General features: G+C 36.8%; 2 protein-coding genes across 7 annotated transcripts in view; both read right to left on the bottom strand.

Moving 5' to 3' along the window:
• Positions 1-107: 107 nt before the first annotated feature.
• On the bottom strand, positions 108-11,616 carry LOC107088036 (dnaJ homolog subfamily B member 6-like). 5 transcript variants are annotated; one of them, XM_015379952.1, is made up of 11 exons: positions 11,333-11,616; positions 10,172-10,259; positions 8,477-8,586; positions 8,180-8,233; positions 7,925-8,038; positions 7,642-7,716; positions 7,190-7,322; positions 6,753-6,823; positions 4,314-4,586; positions 1,845-1,918; positions 108-1,719 (listed from the first exon to the last, which is right to left on the bottom strand). In XM_015379952.1, the coding sequence occupies exons 2-10, from the start codon at positions 10,234-10,236 to the stop codon at positions 1,890-1,892; spliced, it is 924 nt and encodes a 307-aa protein (XP_015235438.1). In that variant the 5' UTR covers positions 10,237-10,259; positions 11,333-11,616; the 3' UTR covers positions 108-1,719; positions 1,845-1,889. The 5 variants fall into 5 exon arrangements, with proteins under 5 accessions (XP_015235438.1, XP_015235441.1, XP_015235442.1 ...); XM_015379955.1 differs by having other exon boundaries at positions 108-1,712; XM_015379956.1 differs by having other exon boundaries at positions 108-1,606.
• Positions 11,617-12,872: 1,256 nt separating this feature from the next.
• The window catches only part of LOC107088035 (tubulin alpha chain), a 7,141-nt gene continuing 1,627 nt past the window's right edge, over positions 12,873-18,386 (bottom strand). The window contains exons 1-4 of one of the 2 annotated variants that reach the window (XM_015379949.1): positions 15,468-15,647; positions 14,298-14,520; positions 14,060-14,208; positions 12,873-13,965 (exon numbers count right to left, since the gene is read on the bottom strand). In XM_015379949.1, the coding sequence (XP_015235435.1) occupies positions 12,988-13,965; positions 14,060-14,208; positions 14,298-14,520; positions 15,468-15,470 (1,353 nt within the window). In that variant the 5' untranslated portion in view covers positions 15,471-15,647 and the 3' untranslated portion in view covers positions 12,873-12,987. Of the gene's footprint in view, positions 13,966-14,059; positions 14,209-14,297; positions 14,521-15,467; positions 15,648-18,386 lie in introns of those variants that run through there. The other variant, XM_015379950.1, reaches the window with a different exon arrangement.

Raw genomic sequence — 18,386 nt, 5'->3', positions numbered from 1 at the left:
TGAGGCTGTGTCTTTGGCTTAAAGATGTAAGTTCCTCTCTGGCTCTGATTCTTTTAGTGATGGATGCCTTCTATTGGCATCAACAAATCTACCTATTTCCACCCAAGATGTTGCTTTCTTCATACTCTTTTGCCATCTTAGTCAATGTGATTAATGTAAATAATTCACGCTGATGGTTGTTTATTTCATGTAGCAGACAAATAGAAAATATCTATAAAAATGTATTTTTGACTTGATCTTAATAAATTTGTGATGTGATGCAGCAGAAGAAAATTATTCCTGTGTTGTTGGTTTTATTTTATAGTATGATTTAAATAATTGTGCATTTTTTATTTTCATTTATAATTAATGTTTTAATATTTGAACGATTATTAAGAGTAATAAGCGATAAAATTATTAGTTTTTCAACTGTTCTTTGGTTTCTATACAGCTTTCAATTCGTGATACGGACTTGCTGAATTTGCTTACTTTGTGCGTTTCCAATAAAAAAAAAGATCCTTAACTCAGAGGCAGTGTCCGAATGTCCGCTCAAACCACCATATAGTGACTACGACATTTTAGATGAGTGGTTGAATGTCTAGTAGATGAAAAGGTAGTGGACTCTACATTTCCCACAATGCGTCTTGAAAAGTGATCATCCATGGTCAATAGACAAGCAGATATATCCCGGAATGCTTTTCGAGGAGAGTTCTCCTTACAAAGCATCATGGGCCCAGCTACCTAACAGCGGTGACAAATAACAAAGATGCTGCAGGTAAAGTGCAGGGAGGTGGAGTTACGTGGCCAACAGGGAACGAAAAGCCGTGATCATCTGTCCGAACGGTAAGTTAACTGACTTGACTATAAAGTACACTATATAGTCCCTGCTCTATATAGTGACTGAGGAATTTAGGGGTTAGAGTGTACGTTCGGACACAGCCAGAGATTCCCAAAATGTTGAGTTTTCAACTCCAGTGTGTTTCATTACAGAGGTTGAGAGCTCAAAGCAAAAAAAGACCAAAAAAAAAAAAAAAAACGTAACTTTGCTGTACCGAATGTAGCTTTCCCGTTATTTGATGAAAGTATGGACCAGTCTCTCGTTCTCATGAGCAACCAGTAGACAATGTCTCAGTTAGTTGTACAATTTCTCTGACCTCATTTTCAAACACCTTACAAATTCTGAAAAAGCATTCATTCAGCATCCATGACTTAGATCTTCCATTCTAAAGAGTGCTAGGTACCGATAAAGATACCGACCTTTTGAGTTTCTAATAAGCATCCCAGGGAAAATCAAGTTCAGACTGATTCTGGTCAAGAGACAATTTCTCATTGTATGTGTCATTATCATTCTCAAAACAATTGGAGGATTAATACAAATTTAATCAAAGTGGAAAGAGACAAAGTCTTTATTTCCTCTGTTTCGTGTCTCGAAAATATATTTCAGAATTTGTGGAACATTTTGACTGAGTAAATATAATTTCCTATTCTTTGAATACGATTTTAATATATTTTGTACCTGTTTTCCAAAGCAAAGCTTAAAAAATATTCACAATCTTTTGTCGCACACATAACTCCGTCCTTGGCTGTCAAAATATTTCCAGTTACTCTTCTTTCGCTTTCTGAAAAGCTATAAACAGAAAAGAAACACAAAGCAACAAATACAAAGTTTTCAAGGTTTCATTCTGAGACAGAACACATCATGGCGAGAGAAAGTGCATTGTAGCGAGTATGACCTTAGACCTGCAAAAAACAGATGTTAAAAAATGACGTTACAGTTTATCTTGAGATGGGATAGAATCTATATGGGGACGGATAAGGAGAAAAAAATATGTTCAGGATGCCGCAGAGTCACAATGGTTCTTTACCTCGGGGTGGGGCTTAAGCGCACAGAGCAGCATGAGCCAATCAGGTTAGCTTGTGAAGGCCTTGAAGTCTGAGTCTGAAACAGGAAGTAGGAAGTATGAGACAAGGGTTTAAGTTATGCCATAACTTAGAACCAAATACACTTGTTTTTTAACCGATTATGTATTTATAGCGAAAATACATATCAGCTTGAGTCAGGATTTAATCAAACATATCTGACTAAAGTAGGACAAATATCAATAATACTAGAACAAGATTAATGAGAAAGTGAGGCAATAGAATTCTGAAGAAAAAAAAAAGAACACCTCTTTAGGCTCAATCTTTATTAGTTATCAGTTTATTAAATTGAAAAATAACACATGGTAGTGCAAGGTAGTACAATATTTTAAGTCAATCAATATATATGTATATAAAACAATCCATCTATTCATATTTGCTCTTATGTCCGCTTCACATTATTAGTAAAGAGGAGGAATTATCTGTAATTCATATTTCCATAATTTAAATCTCATTTGCCAGGGACAGAAATCGTCTTGTTTAAATCAATATGCATCATTAAACATATCAAGTTTTTAGGAATTATGGCACATTAACTTTCTGCTGCTTCAGCAGTCCAGAAAACAAGTTTTGTCTAAAATGTACTTTAAACACTACACAACACTAGTAATACTTTGATTTGAATGCTTTTGGGATTTGGCAACAACTTGGCTTTCTAAAGTTCCAGAATTAGTTTTTACAAAACAAACAACAACCCTGTTTCACAGATAGTGTTTCACCACTTAACAATAATTTTACGTCCTTAGAGGTCTGAAACGAGGCCTTTTTAACTGAGACACCAGCATTCATTGCAAGAGTCCCCCGCCACACACACACACACACACACACAAACAAAAAAAAGCTGCTTGTACCTATCAGACTCCTACATATAAATGCAACAAACACACAGCACTGTTACTGTAGTATAAGTAATGTGCAAATAGAGTGCAATGGTGAGAGCAGTGCAAAAAAATTAAGAGGGGAAAAAGGCTGAGATTTGGTGCCTGAACTTTAACTTATCTAGTGCAATTTTTTTTTTACTTGTTTATTATTTCTTATATAGAAAGCACAATCATAATAAATTTGCTTTTTATTAATTCATTTGTGAGTAAGGGTGCTTTTATCTAAAGGAACTTAGAAACGGGTAAACATTGTGAATTCATGTAAGATTTTAACCTCTTGTCAAAGGTCACTAGTGTGGAAAAAACAGGAATATTAGGAATAGAAGGTGTGACCTTTAGTTTAGTCACTGGTTCAATTGTTGGCCAAAAGATTACACTTTGGTCTCATCTGAATAGAACAATCCTTTGCATTGCCGTGTCCCTTCCAGTCTAGCTCTAGAAAACATTAAAACTAAAACAGTTCAGGGTTTACTTTTTAAAGGCACTGCACATTTAACAACACAGTTCTTAAAAAATGTATTCAGCACCAGTACATAAATATAAAGTATTCCTAACTCCATAATGTGTGCTTTGAATAACTAGATTTTCCATTAATGTTGGTCAGGTACTTACAGAAGACATCTTTAATCAAAGATAAGAACTTCCACTGAAAGCCTTGTGACATACTTTTTGATTTGAATCACTTGCTTGAGACAGGCATGGGTTTGGCACAGTTTGTGGCAGGGTTCTCAAAGACTCAAACTCTCAAAGATACACTGAGAGAGGCACACATATACATTTTACTTTGATTCGGCATTTTTTTTAAACTAACCGATCTGTTCAATCTATTTCTCTATAACACCAACCTGCTATACTTTAGAAGTGATGCATTTCAAACCGTCTCTCTGAAACCAAAGCTGACTTCAATCCAAACTTACCTCCATTTCTAACAATCTGCAAAAACTTAAAAAAAAACTCAAAGCGGTTATTTTCTAGGTTCCTACTCATTCCACCTGTCTACTCAGACATTCTCTCCTTTTCAAAACAATCATTCATTGTTCTTTTGCAAGTAAGAATTCAAAAATATTTTTATCACCTTATGTGCATAATTCAATATTGCATACTGTTAGCAAACAGCTGCCAGACCTTTAGGTAAAGAATCATTTTTGCATGTACTATAATTTGTGGCTGTAAGCTGACACCATGCTAAGAGGAAGGGGAGCCTTCTTAGATATGCAATGAGACCATGCTATAACACAACACACCCACACCTGTTCTTTTTCACACTCCCTTCTGATGTTTTTGCCACTGGTTTGATCTTTTCTTCAGTCGACAGTGTAGTGGGAGCAGCTGTAGCTGGCTCTCTGGTTCCATTCTGCTTTGTTTCAGAGCTAGCTCCAGAACTTGTGCTAACTTTAAAGTGCCCCTCATCACCTTTCCCCTCTCCAACTACTTTGTACGCACTGGACAGATGAACAGTTTGTCCATTAACAAGCCCTTCTACTGTGTTGCCCCCAGTTTTAGTATGTTTGGTTCTGCCCCTACCCACAGCACCTGGTATGAAGTTGGTAGCACCGGCTTGCTGCTGCCCTTCCATTTCTGACAGGCTACATGCCAAAGCCATCTGAAGGTCTTCATCTTCTTCTTCATCCTCACTGTCATCCACATGGTTATAAAAGGGAGCTGCGCTAAATGACCGATGTGCAGGCGCAGTGCTGTGACGGTCGGAGTGATAGGGTGATCCATTCAGGAGCTGTGGTTTCTGAGCGGACTGGTGTCCTTCTCTTCTACTGAGCTCAAGTGCAAGAGCCATTTCGTCCTCCACACCTATGAAAAACACATATAAAGACATTTCTCTGTTTGTTAAACACATATTAAAACAAACTGAATCTCTGATTACATAATATTAGTCTAAATGTTATATATAGCAGTGAATAAACAATGGCTGAACAAATAACACTACTTTAACCATCATAGTTAGAGAAATCTTTGCATTTCAGAAGATTTGTGCTATTTAACGTAAATAGAGTTTTATTGTCTACAAACCTAAGCCTGAAGCAAACATGTGAACAGAAATGCATATGTGGAAAAGGACTGTTGTTCAAATAATTATTTAAACTTTATGCTAAGGGATTTGCTTATATGGTAACTGTTCAACACTGAAAGTAAAGGGGGACACTAGCTGTGTGTTCTTACTGGCGCCACCAGCTGGACTAAAGGTGTAGTGGAGTGTCTGAATGTGACGGGGCTTTAAGAGAGAGACCTCTGAGGTCTGTTTCACACTGCAGTTTCAACAATATTTTGGTCAAACCCATAATTCTGGATTGATCCAGCCTGAGGTTGGAAACTGATTTTTTTTACTTTCCCATCGGCTGGTATGGAGTTAGTTTAATGAATCCTAAGCACATCCACTCAAGAGTCAAGTGTGTGCATAACAACTATTAAAAGTCATCATCAGTGGAGCCCTGATTCAATGAATCACCACAACAACAGGCCAGAGGAAGTTTGCTCATGTCACACCACTGGAACTAGAGATTTTAATGCAGGCTTATGGGGATTTGGAACATTTGTTTGGGCCACTCTATAAGCCTGGAAATGAAACGCTACTCCAGACATTTTGAATTGAGAAAGCTTCCTGGATGGGAAGCAAAATGTCTTCAAACTTGAAAATAAATTCCAGTGGTTTATTTTTTAATTTTCTTAACCTTTTTGGAATGACTATGACCTGGATGACTGAGAATCTTTACCAGCAGAGTTGGAACATGTTTTAAAAGAAAGAGCTACAGCTCTACAGCTGCAGAGAAGGGGGAGGTTCCATTGGAGAAGATTGTTAATTGATAATGAATACGTTTATATGTAGTCCTGTATGGCAGGCCATTTTGACATTTATTTAAAGTGTTCTCCTCCTACATTTGTAGATCACTTAAATAGTCAGATCTGTAATAACAGATTTCTAATTTAATTTTTTGTCAGCAAAAACTGAATTTAAGAATGTTTAAAAAACAAAATTGTGCTGTAGATATTAAGCTTCAGATACCTAGAAATGTTTACACATTTTAATTGGCCGTTTCGATATTTTTCGAATGTTTGTTTCTGAAATCAGAAATACATATTCAGTCAAACTCATAAATGTCCAAAGGGCCTGTCTGTTGTAACCACAATAACATTATCTAGTTTACAACTTGATTGGTAGTCGGTGTTGGCACTAACGCGTTATTAGGTAACACGTTACAAGAATGGCACAAAGCCACTGACTCAGTGACCTTCAGAAAAAGTGCTCACTGAAGGTTAAATGTTTCTGTGATTTGTTTATTCTGTTTTGGAACAAAGACTAGGAGCGTTGGTTAGAAGCCTCAGCCTCTCACATTATCCTAAGGCTGACTGACAGCTGCTGCCTTTAATCAACACAAGTTCTTTACTTTCTTAAGGCTATAATTATTGTATGGTTTACATTTTTTGTTGTTTTTTTCAGTCAAGAATACTGGGATTATACTGTCCTGCAAGGGATTTTTTAATTGAAGTCATAAATTCACTATAGTTGAAGACAGATGTGCACTCAATAGCACAAAATGTTGAAATAAGAGTCAAGGATGTGCACCCATCTGTAAGCAGGAGATTTATTCTTTATAAATTTCCCCCTAATAAATGTGAGCTTTTTTTTTTAAAATTGTTCAGTATATGTCCCATTAAATATAAAAATAATCAAAGTTTGAGGTCTCTTTTTTTAGGAAGCTTACCAATATGCGTGCCGTATAGCAATGACTTAAGGAAACAGAGGTGATAAATACTCTGCCTTTATCTACAGAAATGCAATATCAATGGTATATTCTGAAGGTCAGATTAAACATCGCAAAATGTGCATTATTCATTTTTAAAAATGGTGAAATGAAAAAAAAAAATGTTACGTGAGCTTTAAAATAAAGGGATTTTTCACACAAACCTAAAATTATACATTTCAAATCTATCAGCACTTAATTTTGTAAAGTTTCTTACCATTAATAAGAACCTGCTTTAATACCCCATCTTCTTCAATCTCCACCCTTTCCTGACCGTTCTCCTTTATCCTGCAAGTAATCCAAACAAGGATTAGTTTTAGATCCAAGAAATTTTGTATCGATGCACAATATGAAAATCTGGACAGATATCACTGTCTGACATTAATAATCGCTTTATCACCAACAACAGTTCTTTACCAATATCTTATATTTTCCTACCATTTGGACACCATAAAAGACTAACCACGGTATTGATATAATAAGATACTAATAAGCTTAAAAATGACCAACATTAGCTTATACTTAATCCTGGGAAAATCTTTGAATTTCAGATTGGTGAGTGCGTGGAAGGGACATGGTGAAGCTTTACTTCACTTTTGTGTGTCATGTATTTAAACAGCTGAATCTTTTTTATCTGTTAAGGTTTTCACATACTTCTTAGTGGTGGTGCGTTTCCCATTTACAATGCGAGTAGAGGTAGAAACCGATTTGAAGTTACCCATTCCTCCTCCCATACTCTCCATCGCATCCAAACCACCAAAGGAAGTAGAAAAAGAGCTAAATCCAACTGCAGAAAATGAATAGATTAGAAAACATGAGAGGAAATGTTAATATGACATTTAATTTGTGCAGACCATCAGAATATAACCAACAACAAGCTGCTGTAGCTGGAAAATTAAGATATAAAGTAAGAAAATTGCTTCAGTAATCCAGAACACTGGCTAAATAAGAGGTGTGTCATAATAACAATGTTATTAAATTCAATCCCACTGCCTTTTAATGATTAACCTACTTTTATACAAACTACAGTTATGTAGATAGACTCACTGGAAAGTTATTATGAAATACCTTAATGTTGATAACTTTTTAAGGAATTATGTTTTTACCTCCAGCTGAGGGAAAAGAGAAGAATCGACTGGGGCCAAGGCGAGACTGAGGGACTCCGAATGAAGCAAAGTCATCTGGAGAGATACACAGTTATGTTAGCATCAGTGCAGAAATATAGAAGGAAAGATGTTTAGGAAAGAAATGATGATTTATAAAAACTATGCTTTTCACTACAGACGAGTCCCCTACTTTAATGATCCTTTAATAGGTCTAAATGAATTATATAATTGGAAAGAAAATTTGAAAAGGTATAAAATCAAAAGATAAAGCTGTTTACCATACCAAAAAGGCTAGCAAAAGGATCCTGTCCACCAAAAAACTCTCTGAACACCTCGTCTGGGCTGCGGAATGTGAAGGTAAATCCTGAGAGGTCTGAGAAGTCTGCGGTGGAGGAACCTGAGAAAAGTAGATGTCAGAGTAAATGGATGTTTTCAAAAATTAATAACTGGGGAAAAATTGTACAATTTTTAGATACAAACTACTGTATTCCAAAGTACATAATAACCACTGATCTTGTATGTGCCTTAGTATAATTACCTGAGTGTGGCATTTTGTCGTTTCCATATCTGTCATATGCATCGCGTCTGCTCTCTGGTAAAGAGGAAAAAAACAGTAGAACCAATTAGAAGTCATTTTTTTAAATAACATTTTCAACACAGGTTGACACTAGTTGTAAGCTGATAAATCACAAAAACAGAGGTGGCATAACCCTCCATGTCAATAAAATAGCTTTTGTTTTTATACGAAAAGATATATCTTATGTAAAAAAAAAAAAAAAAAAGGTTTGTAGAGCATTAACAACTCAGCAACACAAATATTTAAATTGGGACTTACTGTCAGACAGGACTTCATAGGCCTCTGCAAGTTCTTTAAACTTCTTCTCTGCCTCTTCCTTGTTGTCCGGGTTTTTATCTGGATGCCATTTCAGAGCCAGTTTCCGGTACCTTCACCCAGAGTTGCAAAAACAATTATTAGCAAATATAAACATCACATTCAGATCATATTCTGTACTGTCTACACCTAACACATCTCATCAATGTTAAAGAACAGGAAAGGAAAAAATAGTAAACAGAGAAAAACTGTTTGTTTTTTTATATACTAATTATTTTACACAATACTTTCTATGGCCAAACTAATTTATTTAAATGTATAATGGTGGGTGCTCATCTGTAACAGAAACTTTTGCCATCAGAAACTGAGTTTGAATTACCCAGAGTGTATCTTTGGGAACTTCAAATCAAAATGTATTGGGTTAAAAGTGAATTTCACCAAATATAAACTGTATTTAATAATGTGAATTTTCTTTCCAATTATATAATACAGTTATTTGAAAAAGGTCGTGATTTTAATCTGAATTACTTTTCTCTGGAACTGTACTTCAGTGTATTTAAAACTAAGTTTTGACAAATTTCATTTTCACTTGCTGTAGAAGGTAAAATTAATTGAAATTTAGAAATGAAATTAGGTTCTACTAATTTTATAAAGTCTGATTTTTTTTTCCCTGGCCACGCATCTGGGTCCTTGAGAAAGACCAGAGTAATCAAACCCAGGTTGACATTGTGCTTAAGGTGAAGCCATGTGACTGCTTAGACCTGGAGAAGTGGTAGCTTGGTGGATTCACTGCATTATAACAATTGACAAGCAGCAATATGCTAAGGACTGTATAACATTTGTTACATAGCTGGGCTAACTGTAACAGCTATGCTACTTGTTGCTGATAGTTTAAGATGGTAGATTAGCATAGTACAACAGGTTGTGCATCTTCAGTATAGTTCCCCTTGTGGCTCCACATCCTTGGACCATGTGTCAAACTCGTGGGTTGTATGACGTGATAACACAACAGCTAATCGATTGTATCAACAGTAACATGTAGTGACATTTGTTTACCTGGCATTTTTTATGCGTGTAATAAATTTAATGCAAACCTGAGAGTTTTGCTGCTAGTCATGTGAAATTATGCGAATCTGTGTTCAGTTACTCTGGTTTTTCTCAAGGACACAGATGTGGAGCACAAATAATTCAGAACTGAAATTGAATTGTAGAACTCAAGGTAAAATTTGTCTGAATTTTTCAATGCAATAAAATACAATGTAATTCTAACCAGTATATTTCATTTCAAATTTTCCATATATAGGTTTACTCTGGGTAATTTAAATTCTGATCATAGAGGTTTCTGCCCATATATTTCTAGTCTTTACAAAAAAAATGTGTGCATCATTTACTCATATTTTTGAAATTAAAACAAAGAATTAAACAAATCTTTTAAGTTTGTCAAACCTAAATGACCTGGTAGTTTTTGTAAAAACGTGATTATACCAAAGAGCTATTAATCAGCTTCCTTTGAACCTCTGTGATATCACTATAGTATAGAAAGGCTTAAATTGTTCCTTTTAATAATTTTTTATTTTTTTTTTTGCAATCTCTTTAAGCCTTTTCATAAAGTTTAATTTTAACTACATTTTCTCTCCTTATTGGGATGTTTTAAATAGCTTTATAAATCATTGAATAAAATTATCTAGTGGTACTTACGCCTTCTTGATTTCATCTTGAGAGGCATTCCGGGGGACTCCCAGGACACTGTAATAGTCCACCATGTCCCTTCCACGCACTCACCAATCTGAAATTCAAAGATTTTCCCAGGATTAATTTGGGCTGAATAGATTTCTGCTTAAAATTAATCTCAATCAAGACTGTTGCAGCAGTAACACCAAAACTGATTTAAGGCAGCTAAAGACATTTTTCTAACAATAACGTTTTGTAATAGTAAAGATAACATAAAAAAACACAATACTATACATGGAAATGTAGAATAAATATTTAAGTTTACAATAAAACTTGGTGGTCAAAACTTCAAACTTATGCTGCAATATCTTTTTTAAATTAATGCTAAAGCAAGAGATAATCATGCATCAGATCTCTAAAACACAATTAGCCAACGTTATTGTTTTATTTTTGTTTTGGTTTTTTTCCATGCTAAATAATGGAAAAGAAAATCCTAAATAGGTTTAATTTGCCAAAAAGTTTTTTGGTGCTGTTTGCATGATAGTAACATTGCTGCTATTATTCCCTTTGAAAATATTAAGAAATTATAATAGTATAGCTATGATATATGCATTAAATGTTAACCAAAAACACTACAAACGCTTATTACAAACATCAAAAAGATTTTAACAACTTTTCAAAATAATAAAGGGTTTATTTTCCTCCTTTGAAAAGTGAAAACTTAAATGCTCTTGAACTAAGTTCAGTCAGCAAATCTATAATAGCCACTGACAACACTTCAACCATCATGCCAATCACATTAGTCTGCTGAGGGGGGCTTCCAAGGCGAGGCAAAAAAAAAAAAAAAAACTAAAAAAAACATATATAAAAATAAACTTAACTTTCGATCTCCCCGTGGAAAACTCCACGCGCGCATACATGTGCTATATCTGTGTTATTTCCAGTACTCAGGAATCTAACAACTGCTGCTGTCATGACAGTAGGCCTTAAGAAGCCCAAAAACGGTCAATATAAACATGCACAGGTGTTATGCTGTCCCAGTGCCTCCGGTTAGAGGAGGGGTCAGTATTTATTTCATATCGGTGGTAAATTGTCCTAATATGGAGAATTTGGACTTCCTATAAACAGAAAACGGAATTTTAGCTGGAGGTAGTCACACCTCGCATGTTATTGCCCAAAACTGCTCACCTTTCTTGTCTAACGGTCCAACTGGTGGTCAGTTAAGACACTCGCGCCCCTTGGAGATTAGTTAATATCCTGAGGAATGGTTGCTATGTTGTGACAGCCGTGGCCGCCTCCCGTTTTTTCCTTCCACGATGTGTCTACACGGAAATTTTCTGCAATACGGTTCAACTTTAGGTCTGCTCCCAAGCTTTCAGTAGGTGAAACATACAGACAGTTAGCCTGGTCCACACTGACTGCCACTCAGCTGTGCCCTCTACGTCACTGCGAGCCGACAGAAAGCCATGAAGCGTCTAGAAAATACCAGCGTCTGAGGCACGTCACAAGCCCCGCCCACTTTAGCGTCTGCTTGTTTTAACCGATTAAAAAACTGCTGTGCTTTAAATACATTTGTTCTGTTTTGTTAGAGTTGCTTTATTTCTAAAACGCTGACCCATTAGAAATATACAGTTTCAAAGTTAAAAACTATAACTTAGATAAATTTATCTATTTTGTTTCTGTTTTATTTTTCCTGTTCTTTGTGTGCCATATGAATTGTCACACGTAGAGTTGTTTTTAGCAAAATCTAAAACCTTTCTCTTCGTCCAGTAGCCTTTGATGTCGTTTTTTGACCAATAGAAAAATAAGTATGAGACTTCATTCCCCATAAATGGGGGGAAAAAATAGACACTGTTGCTCTGTTAAAATGTAAATATGGAAACACTAATATAAATAATAATAATAATAATAATAGTTATTGTATAATAATAATAATATATCATTGGTATAATAATTTTTATACGGGTCGTCTGTTTTAGAGGTCACTGCACTCTACACTGGGAACATGCAAAAAATATTTTTATTTGCCCTGATATTTGATTTATTTTTTGTTTTGCTTTGTTTTGGGTTATTATTGTGGCCATTTTGCACGACCTAAACCCAAAATTTGTTGTTGAAAGTATCTATATCTATATAGCCTAAATTTTAAAAATGACTGTAGGTTGGATATAAAAATAAATATTTTTATTTTTTTATTAATAATAATAATAAAAAGGGCCATTTGTGAATTTGAGTAAATCTAGTGATGATGTCGCCAGCTGGCTCAACTTTAATTGCGTGTTTATCGCCATCTGCTGGGTTATATAGGCATTGCAGATTTTCCACGACACCCTTTAGGGCCAAAATAAGACACTGCAGAAGCAGAAAGCTAACCAGAAAATAGAAGTTTAATATTAACGTAAAATAAGTCACCATTTGGATAACTGCAATCCTTAATGCTAAGATCTTTGGTAGAAAATATAGTATCTATTGTTAACCATTATTGATTAGAAAAATTATACACCGGCTATTCATGTCCTTATAGAATAATAAGGATGATATGGATTATTAGTCACACTACAGTTGTGCAGTCCTTAAGAGAACAGATGCTGTGTGTCATGGAAAATGTGTCTCCTTATTGCTTTTGCTTATTTAGTAAATTCACCCTCATGTTTTATTGGTGTATTTAGTTTGATTGCAAGGCCTGGAAGTTTCTTTAAAATAATTAATAAAAAGTTCACTCAACACATTAATTTGAACTTTTATTGATAATAGTGCCAAATCACCATATCAGAATTTATGAATGCTGCAGGGAATGTTGCATTCAGAACAAGGTTTGGAATGTTTGGCGGTCTTGGCCCCCCTTAGTATTCCTCTCCCTCTTCATCCTCTTCTCCCAGGCTGTCGGTGCCAACTTCTTCATAATCCTTTTCCAAAGCAGCCATGTCTTCTCTGGCCTCAGAGAACTCTCCTTCCTCCATTCCTTCTCCAACATACCAGTGGACAAAGGCTCTCTTGGCATACATGAGATCAAACTTATGGTCTAGTCGTGCCCAGGCTTCAGCGATTGCTGTGGTGTTGCTCAGCATGCACACAGCTCTCTGCACCTTAGCCAGGTCTCCTCCAGGAACCACAGTAGGTGGCTGGTAGTTGATGCCAACCTTAAAGCCTGTGGGGCACCAGTCCACAAACTGGATGGTGCGTTTGGTTTTTATGGCAGCGATGGCAGAGTTGACATCTTTGGGCACAACATCACCACGATAAAGCAAACAGCATGCCATGTATTTACCATGACGTGGGTCACACTTCACCATCTGATTAGCTGGTTCAAAGCAGGCATTGGTTATATCAGCCACAGATAGCTGCTCGTGGTAGGCTTTCTCAGCAGAGATAACCGGAGCATAGGTAGCCAGAGGGAAGTGGATGCGAGGATAAGGCACCAAGTTGGTCTGGAACTCTGTCAGGTCAACATTCAGAGCTCCATCAAAGCGAAGGGATGCTGTGATTGAAGACACAATCTGGCCAATTAGCCTGTTCAGGTTGGTGTAGGTTGGTCTCTCAATGTCGAGATTTCTGCGGCAGATATCATAGATGGCTTCATTGTCCACCATGAAAGCACAGTCAGAGTGCTCCAGGGTGGTGTGGGTGGTCAGGATGGAGTTGTAAGGCTCTACTACTGCAGTGGAAACCTGGGGGGCTGGGTAGACAGCAAATTCAAGTTTGGATTTTTTCCCATAGTCAACAGAAAGTCTTTCCATCAAAAGGGAGGTGAAACCAGAGCCAGTTCCTCCACCAAAAGAGTGGAAGATGAGGAATCCTTGCAGGCCAGTGCACTGATCAGCCTGAAAAGAAAGTTTTTTGATAAATTAAAATTCACCGGTAGATGTAAATTTTTGCATCCTGTGCAAATATAAATGTTGCGCTGTAAACCCTTACCAGTTTACGTGTCCGATCTAGAACAAGATCGATGATCTCCTTGCCAATGGTGTAGTGACCACGAGCATAGTTGTTAGCAGCATCTTCCTTTCCAGTAATCAGCTGCTCGGGATGAAAAAGCTGACGGTATGTTCCTGTACGCACCTCATCTATGAATAAACCACAAAAAAAATTGGTATGACATCTAATCCACAAACTTACATATTTGTAAGTGATTGATCATCTATAGAGTGCTGACCAATGACAGTAGGTTCCAGGTCAACAAAGATAGCTCTGGGAACGTGCTTCCCTGCCCCCGTTTCACTGAAGAAGGTGTTGAAGGAGTCATCCCCTCCCCCAAGAGTCTTGTCTGAAGGCATCTGACCATCTGGCTGAATCCCATGCTCGAGACAGTACAGCTCCCAACATGCATTGCCCATCTGGGCTCCGGCTTGGCCGACATGCATAGAAATACACTCACGCTAGAAAAATAAGAGACATGGTTAGAGGCAATTTTACTTGGAATAAAACACTTTATATAAACTTTAATACACTTTAAACTGACAGTTGAACAAAGTTATGAACAATACAAAGCTCAACTTATAAATCAGGACTCAGCTGTTACTAAAGTGGATCTTAATGTCACATCTGGGTGTTACTGGAACATATAAGGAAGTCTCCATTGTGTCTTAGTTTTCATAAACAGAATAAGTGGCAGACAGGAAGACTGAATGGAAAAAAAAGGGGAATTCTTACTCATACCTCCTCATCCTGTATTCCCTCCCTTCCTTATCCCCTCCCCCTCTTCTCTTCTCCCCCGCCACATCTACAGCGACATGTTGTTGTGGTTTGTAACACTTTGGGATGTCCCTATCTCTCCCTCTTTCTCTCCCTCCACATTTCCCAAGCAGAGCCCTTACAAAATGTCTGCCATCTAGCCCACACTGCAGGCAAAACCCCTCCTCTCTTTCTTTTTTGTTTCGTCCCTCCCACTGCCACGATTACAATGATCGATCCCACTGAGGAAAAAGAACAGCAAATCTAGTTCATTTTTCCTTATTTGGGTGTGTCTCTGCTATTCAACAAGAAAAATCAACTTGAAACAAACCTTGCATAAGAAAAGTTTTGTGTATAAAGTATCTATCAGCTAACTCATTTTGTTTTTCAGCTGGGCATGACTTAACATTCTTCATTGAGCTACATTTACTCATGCTTCCTAAATCCAAATATCCTATTGAAACCCTAAAAAGCGTTTTTTTAATTAAATTCATTATGATTGGCTTGCACTTAGAAGGATAAAGTTGTTTTTTATTAACACCCTTTTGCAGCAGAGGCAAATGAGGATTAAGAGGCTCCCATGTTTAAGCAAAATAATGGAAACAGACAGAGGAAATTTCCAAACAATGTCATCAGCCAAGCAGCTACTCACCATTTTGTCTGCTTGTCCTTCGACTGACGATGAGGATTCAGACACAAGGCAGAAGTGCAGGAAAAAGGGCGAGCCGGGGCTTATATAGGGAAGGATGTGATGGGGGCAGGCAGTAAACCGCAGAAAGCAGCTGCATAGTTTATTGACGGGAGGGAACAGCAGCTCAGAGGGGAAAAAAAAGAGGGAAGTTCTTGACACTGCTTTTCATTATAACTACCATAAAACCCATTCAAACTCTGTTTAGAGCATATCAGTAACCCTTACAAGTTTCAAAGGTACAGAATAAAAAGAACCCTTTTATTCATGTTTTATTGTATCCTTATGTAGTGAAGTACAAAAGGACAATACCTAAGGTGCCCAAAATGCTTACCGGTATGTTTGATATTGTAAAACAGTGTTTCCTCTATAAGCACTGAGATAGAAACAGTAAGCCTTTATGGTTGTGTTAACACGTGTGGCTACAAAGTTTATTTTATGCATCAAATAGTAAATTCAAGAACCACACTAAGCTGCATAGGATGGATAACATTTTTATTTTGGACATGACAGAGAGATTTTAATCATTGAGAGTGGGGCTGGTCAGAACACATCATTTATAGTATAATGGTAGAGCATGGCATTATATGGTTTGACACTATCTAGTATTTATTATAATGATTTATCAACTCAGAAAGACCAAACAAAATGTAAGTAACTGTATATTACAACATGATAGACTAGATTAGAACCACGGGGCTGTTATTTGTTATTCATATAAGCATGCAAAGTGAACTGGGATCCCATTGTTGCTACAGCCCAATGTCTGAGAATGAGCTGCACAAACAACACCAGTCAGTGAACACATCAGTTATTTTCTATGGCTCTCACTCTCACAGAGACACAGCTGATGGGTACGTTTAAGCAGACATAGAAGCCCTTTCATAACTTACATTCCTCATTGGAGACGAAACTGAAGGGGGGAGGGGCACAAAGTGGAGGGTTTGGTCTAAGTTTTCTAGCCTGACAAAAGAGCTTAAAGAAATCCTTTAACAAAAAAATAACAAAAAAACAAGAAAGAAACGGTATGCTTTTTATTTTATGAGTATAGACACGGATAAATGTAAACAAAAAACGGGCAGATAGTACACAAAGAGTTAAGACTTAAATGAAAGTTATTCATATTTTGTTTTTTATTAACCCTGAATCTTAATGATCAAAGTGACTCAAGAAAACTGGATAATAGATTTTTCTAGCTTGCAACAAGATAGCCTACACTAACTTAAAGTGACCCAAGTATGCTTTGTGAATTTTCCTATGTTGGATAGAACATGCAAATATGTTCTCCAACATAGCACTGATAAGGCATAAAATGGTTTCAATTCTGGCATCAAGCCCAAATAGCGAAAGAGACTTTTTATCTAATGAGTTTGTGATTCAGTAAAAGAGAGGGCACAACCCCTTCAGTAAAACGGTGGACGATATTAGTTTCCTGCACAGCCAACGTAAGAGCAAGGCCTTAATATCAGTTGCTAAAAGCCATAGTTAATAAAAAATTGGAGTAAGTTCATTTGAGCTCTGAGGAGTTTGTTTTAGCCTAAGCTCCTGAAATAGTGATGCTGCATCCTCTACATTGGAAATTGTATTCTTATCCCATCTTTGTTGCATTTGAAATTAAACAGTTGCTTCAAAAGAGGCTTGTTTTGATTGGTATATTGTATGCATGCAGGTGTGAGAGTGTATTTATCATAGTGTGAGAAAGAAAAGGCCCTTCGGCATTCACCTTGTTCACCGCTAGTCATCTGGAAGCACAATGGCATGTGATCATCAGTCAATGCACTTGCGCCTCTTTTATTAGAAGCATTCTGCTGAAGCTTCAAAAGTAAAGTTCTTCATGGCTAAATGATTTTAATGAACATGAGTAGTTGTGTGTATACCTTGTAATCACTGGTAGGGCCATGCTCTATTACTCATGGGTCTGGGTGGGGTTTTAAACAGCAATAATTGCTGTTCAGACTGGTTGGGTCCCGGTTCTGAACTCTACTGTGGGAGATGGTATGGATTTAAAAATATTGGAACAGTGCAGGACTCTTGTGAAAATCAAAACACCACAGAATTTCTTACTGGGGTTGCTCATAAGAAGCACAGAATAATCTAGGATGCTGTTATGGGATGCTAGTTTTCCTTTGTTGGATTTCCTCACTTTCTGATCCGAGTGGTCGCAAAGTTCTTCCAAACAATTTCAGTCTTAACACACCGCAAATGGCAGGATTATCTTTCCCAATAATCAGGGATTTTCTCCAAGAAATGGAAGTTTGAGGCAGTAATTGGCACAATTATCATGTTTTATGAACCCCCTTTAATTAAGTCTAAAGTTGATATGGATTCCATTTTTTCTCCCTAACCAAACAATCAGGAATCTGTATTGTTCCCAATCACTGATAACATTTTTCCTGTATCAAAATCTGTACATTAAATTAAATAGGGGCCAATGTAAACCAACAGCAATCCAATCCTGGCTATAATTTCAGCTCATCCACTAACTATATGCGCCGTTTGATGTTATTAATATCTCCATTAAGCTTTTGTATATGAACCCCCTCCTAAAAAGAAAAAAATCAACAGTATAAATGGTCTTAAAACAAGAAAAATATCCACTAACTTAGTCTATGTGATGGGAGAAAAAAATAAAATCAGTATTCTTCCTCATCATTCTCATCCTCAACATTGTCAGCTCCAACCTCTTCGTAATCCTTCTCCAAAGCAGCTAAATCTTCCCTGGCCTCAGAGAACTCTCCCTCCTCCATTCCCTCTCCAACATACCAGTGGACAAAGGCTCTCTTGGCATACATGAGATCAAACTTATGGTCTAGTCGAGCCCAGGCCTCAGCGATTGCCGTGGTGTTGCTCAGCATGCATACAGCTCTCTGCACCTTAGCCAGG

This window comes from Cyprinodon variegatus, unplaced genomic scaffold, assembly GCF_000732505.1.
Source record: "Cyprinodon variegatus isolate N-32 unplaced genomic scaffold, C_variegatus-1.0 Scaffold204, whole genome shotgun sequence".
Taxonomy (NCBI): Eukaryota; Metazoa; Chordata; class Actinopteri; order Cyprinodontiformes; family Cyprinodontidae; genus Cyprinodon; species Cyprinodon variegatus.
This window is presented reverse-complemented; position numbering and strand designations above follow the sequence as displayed.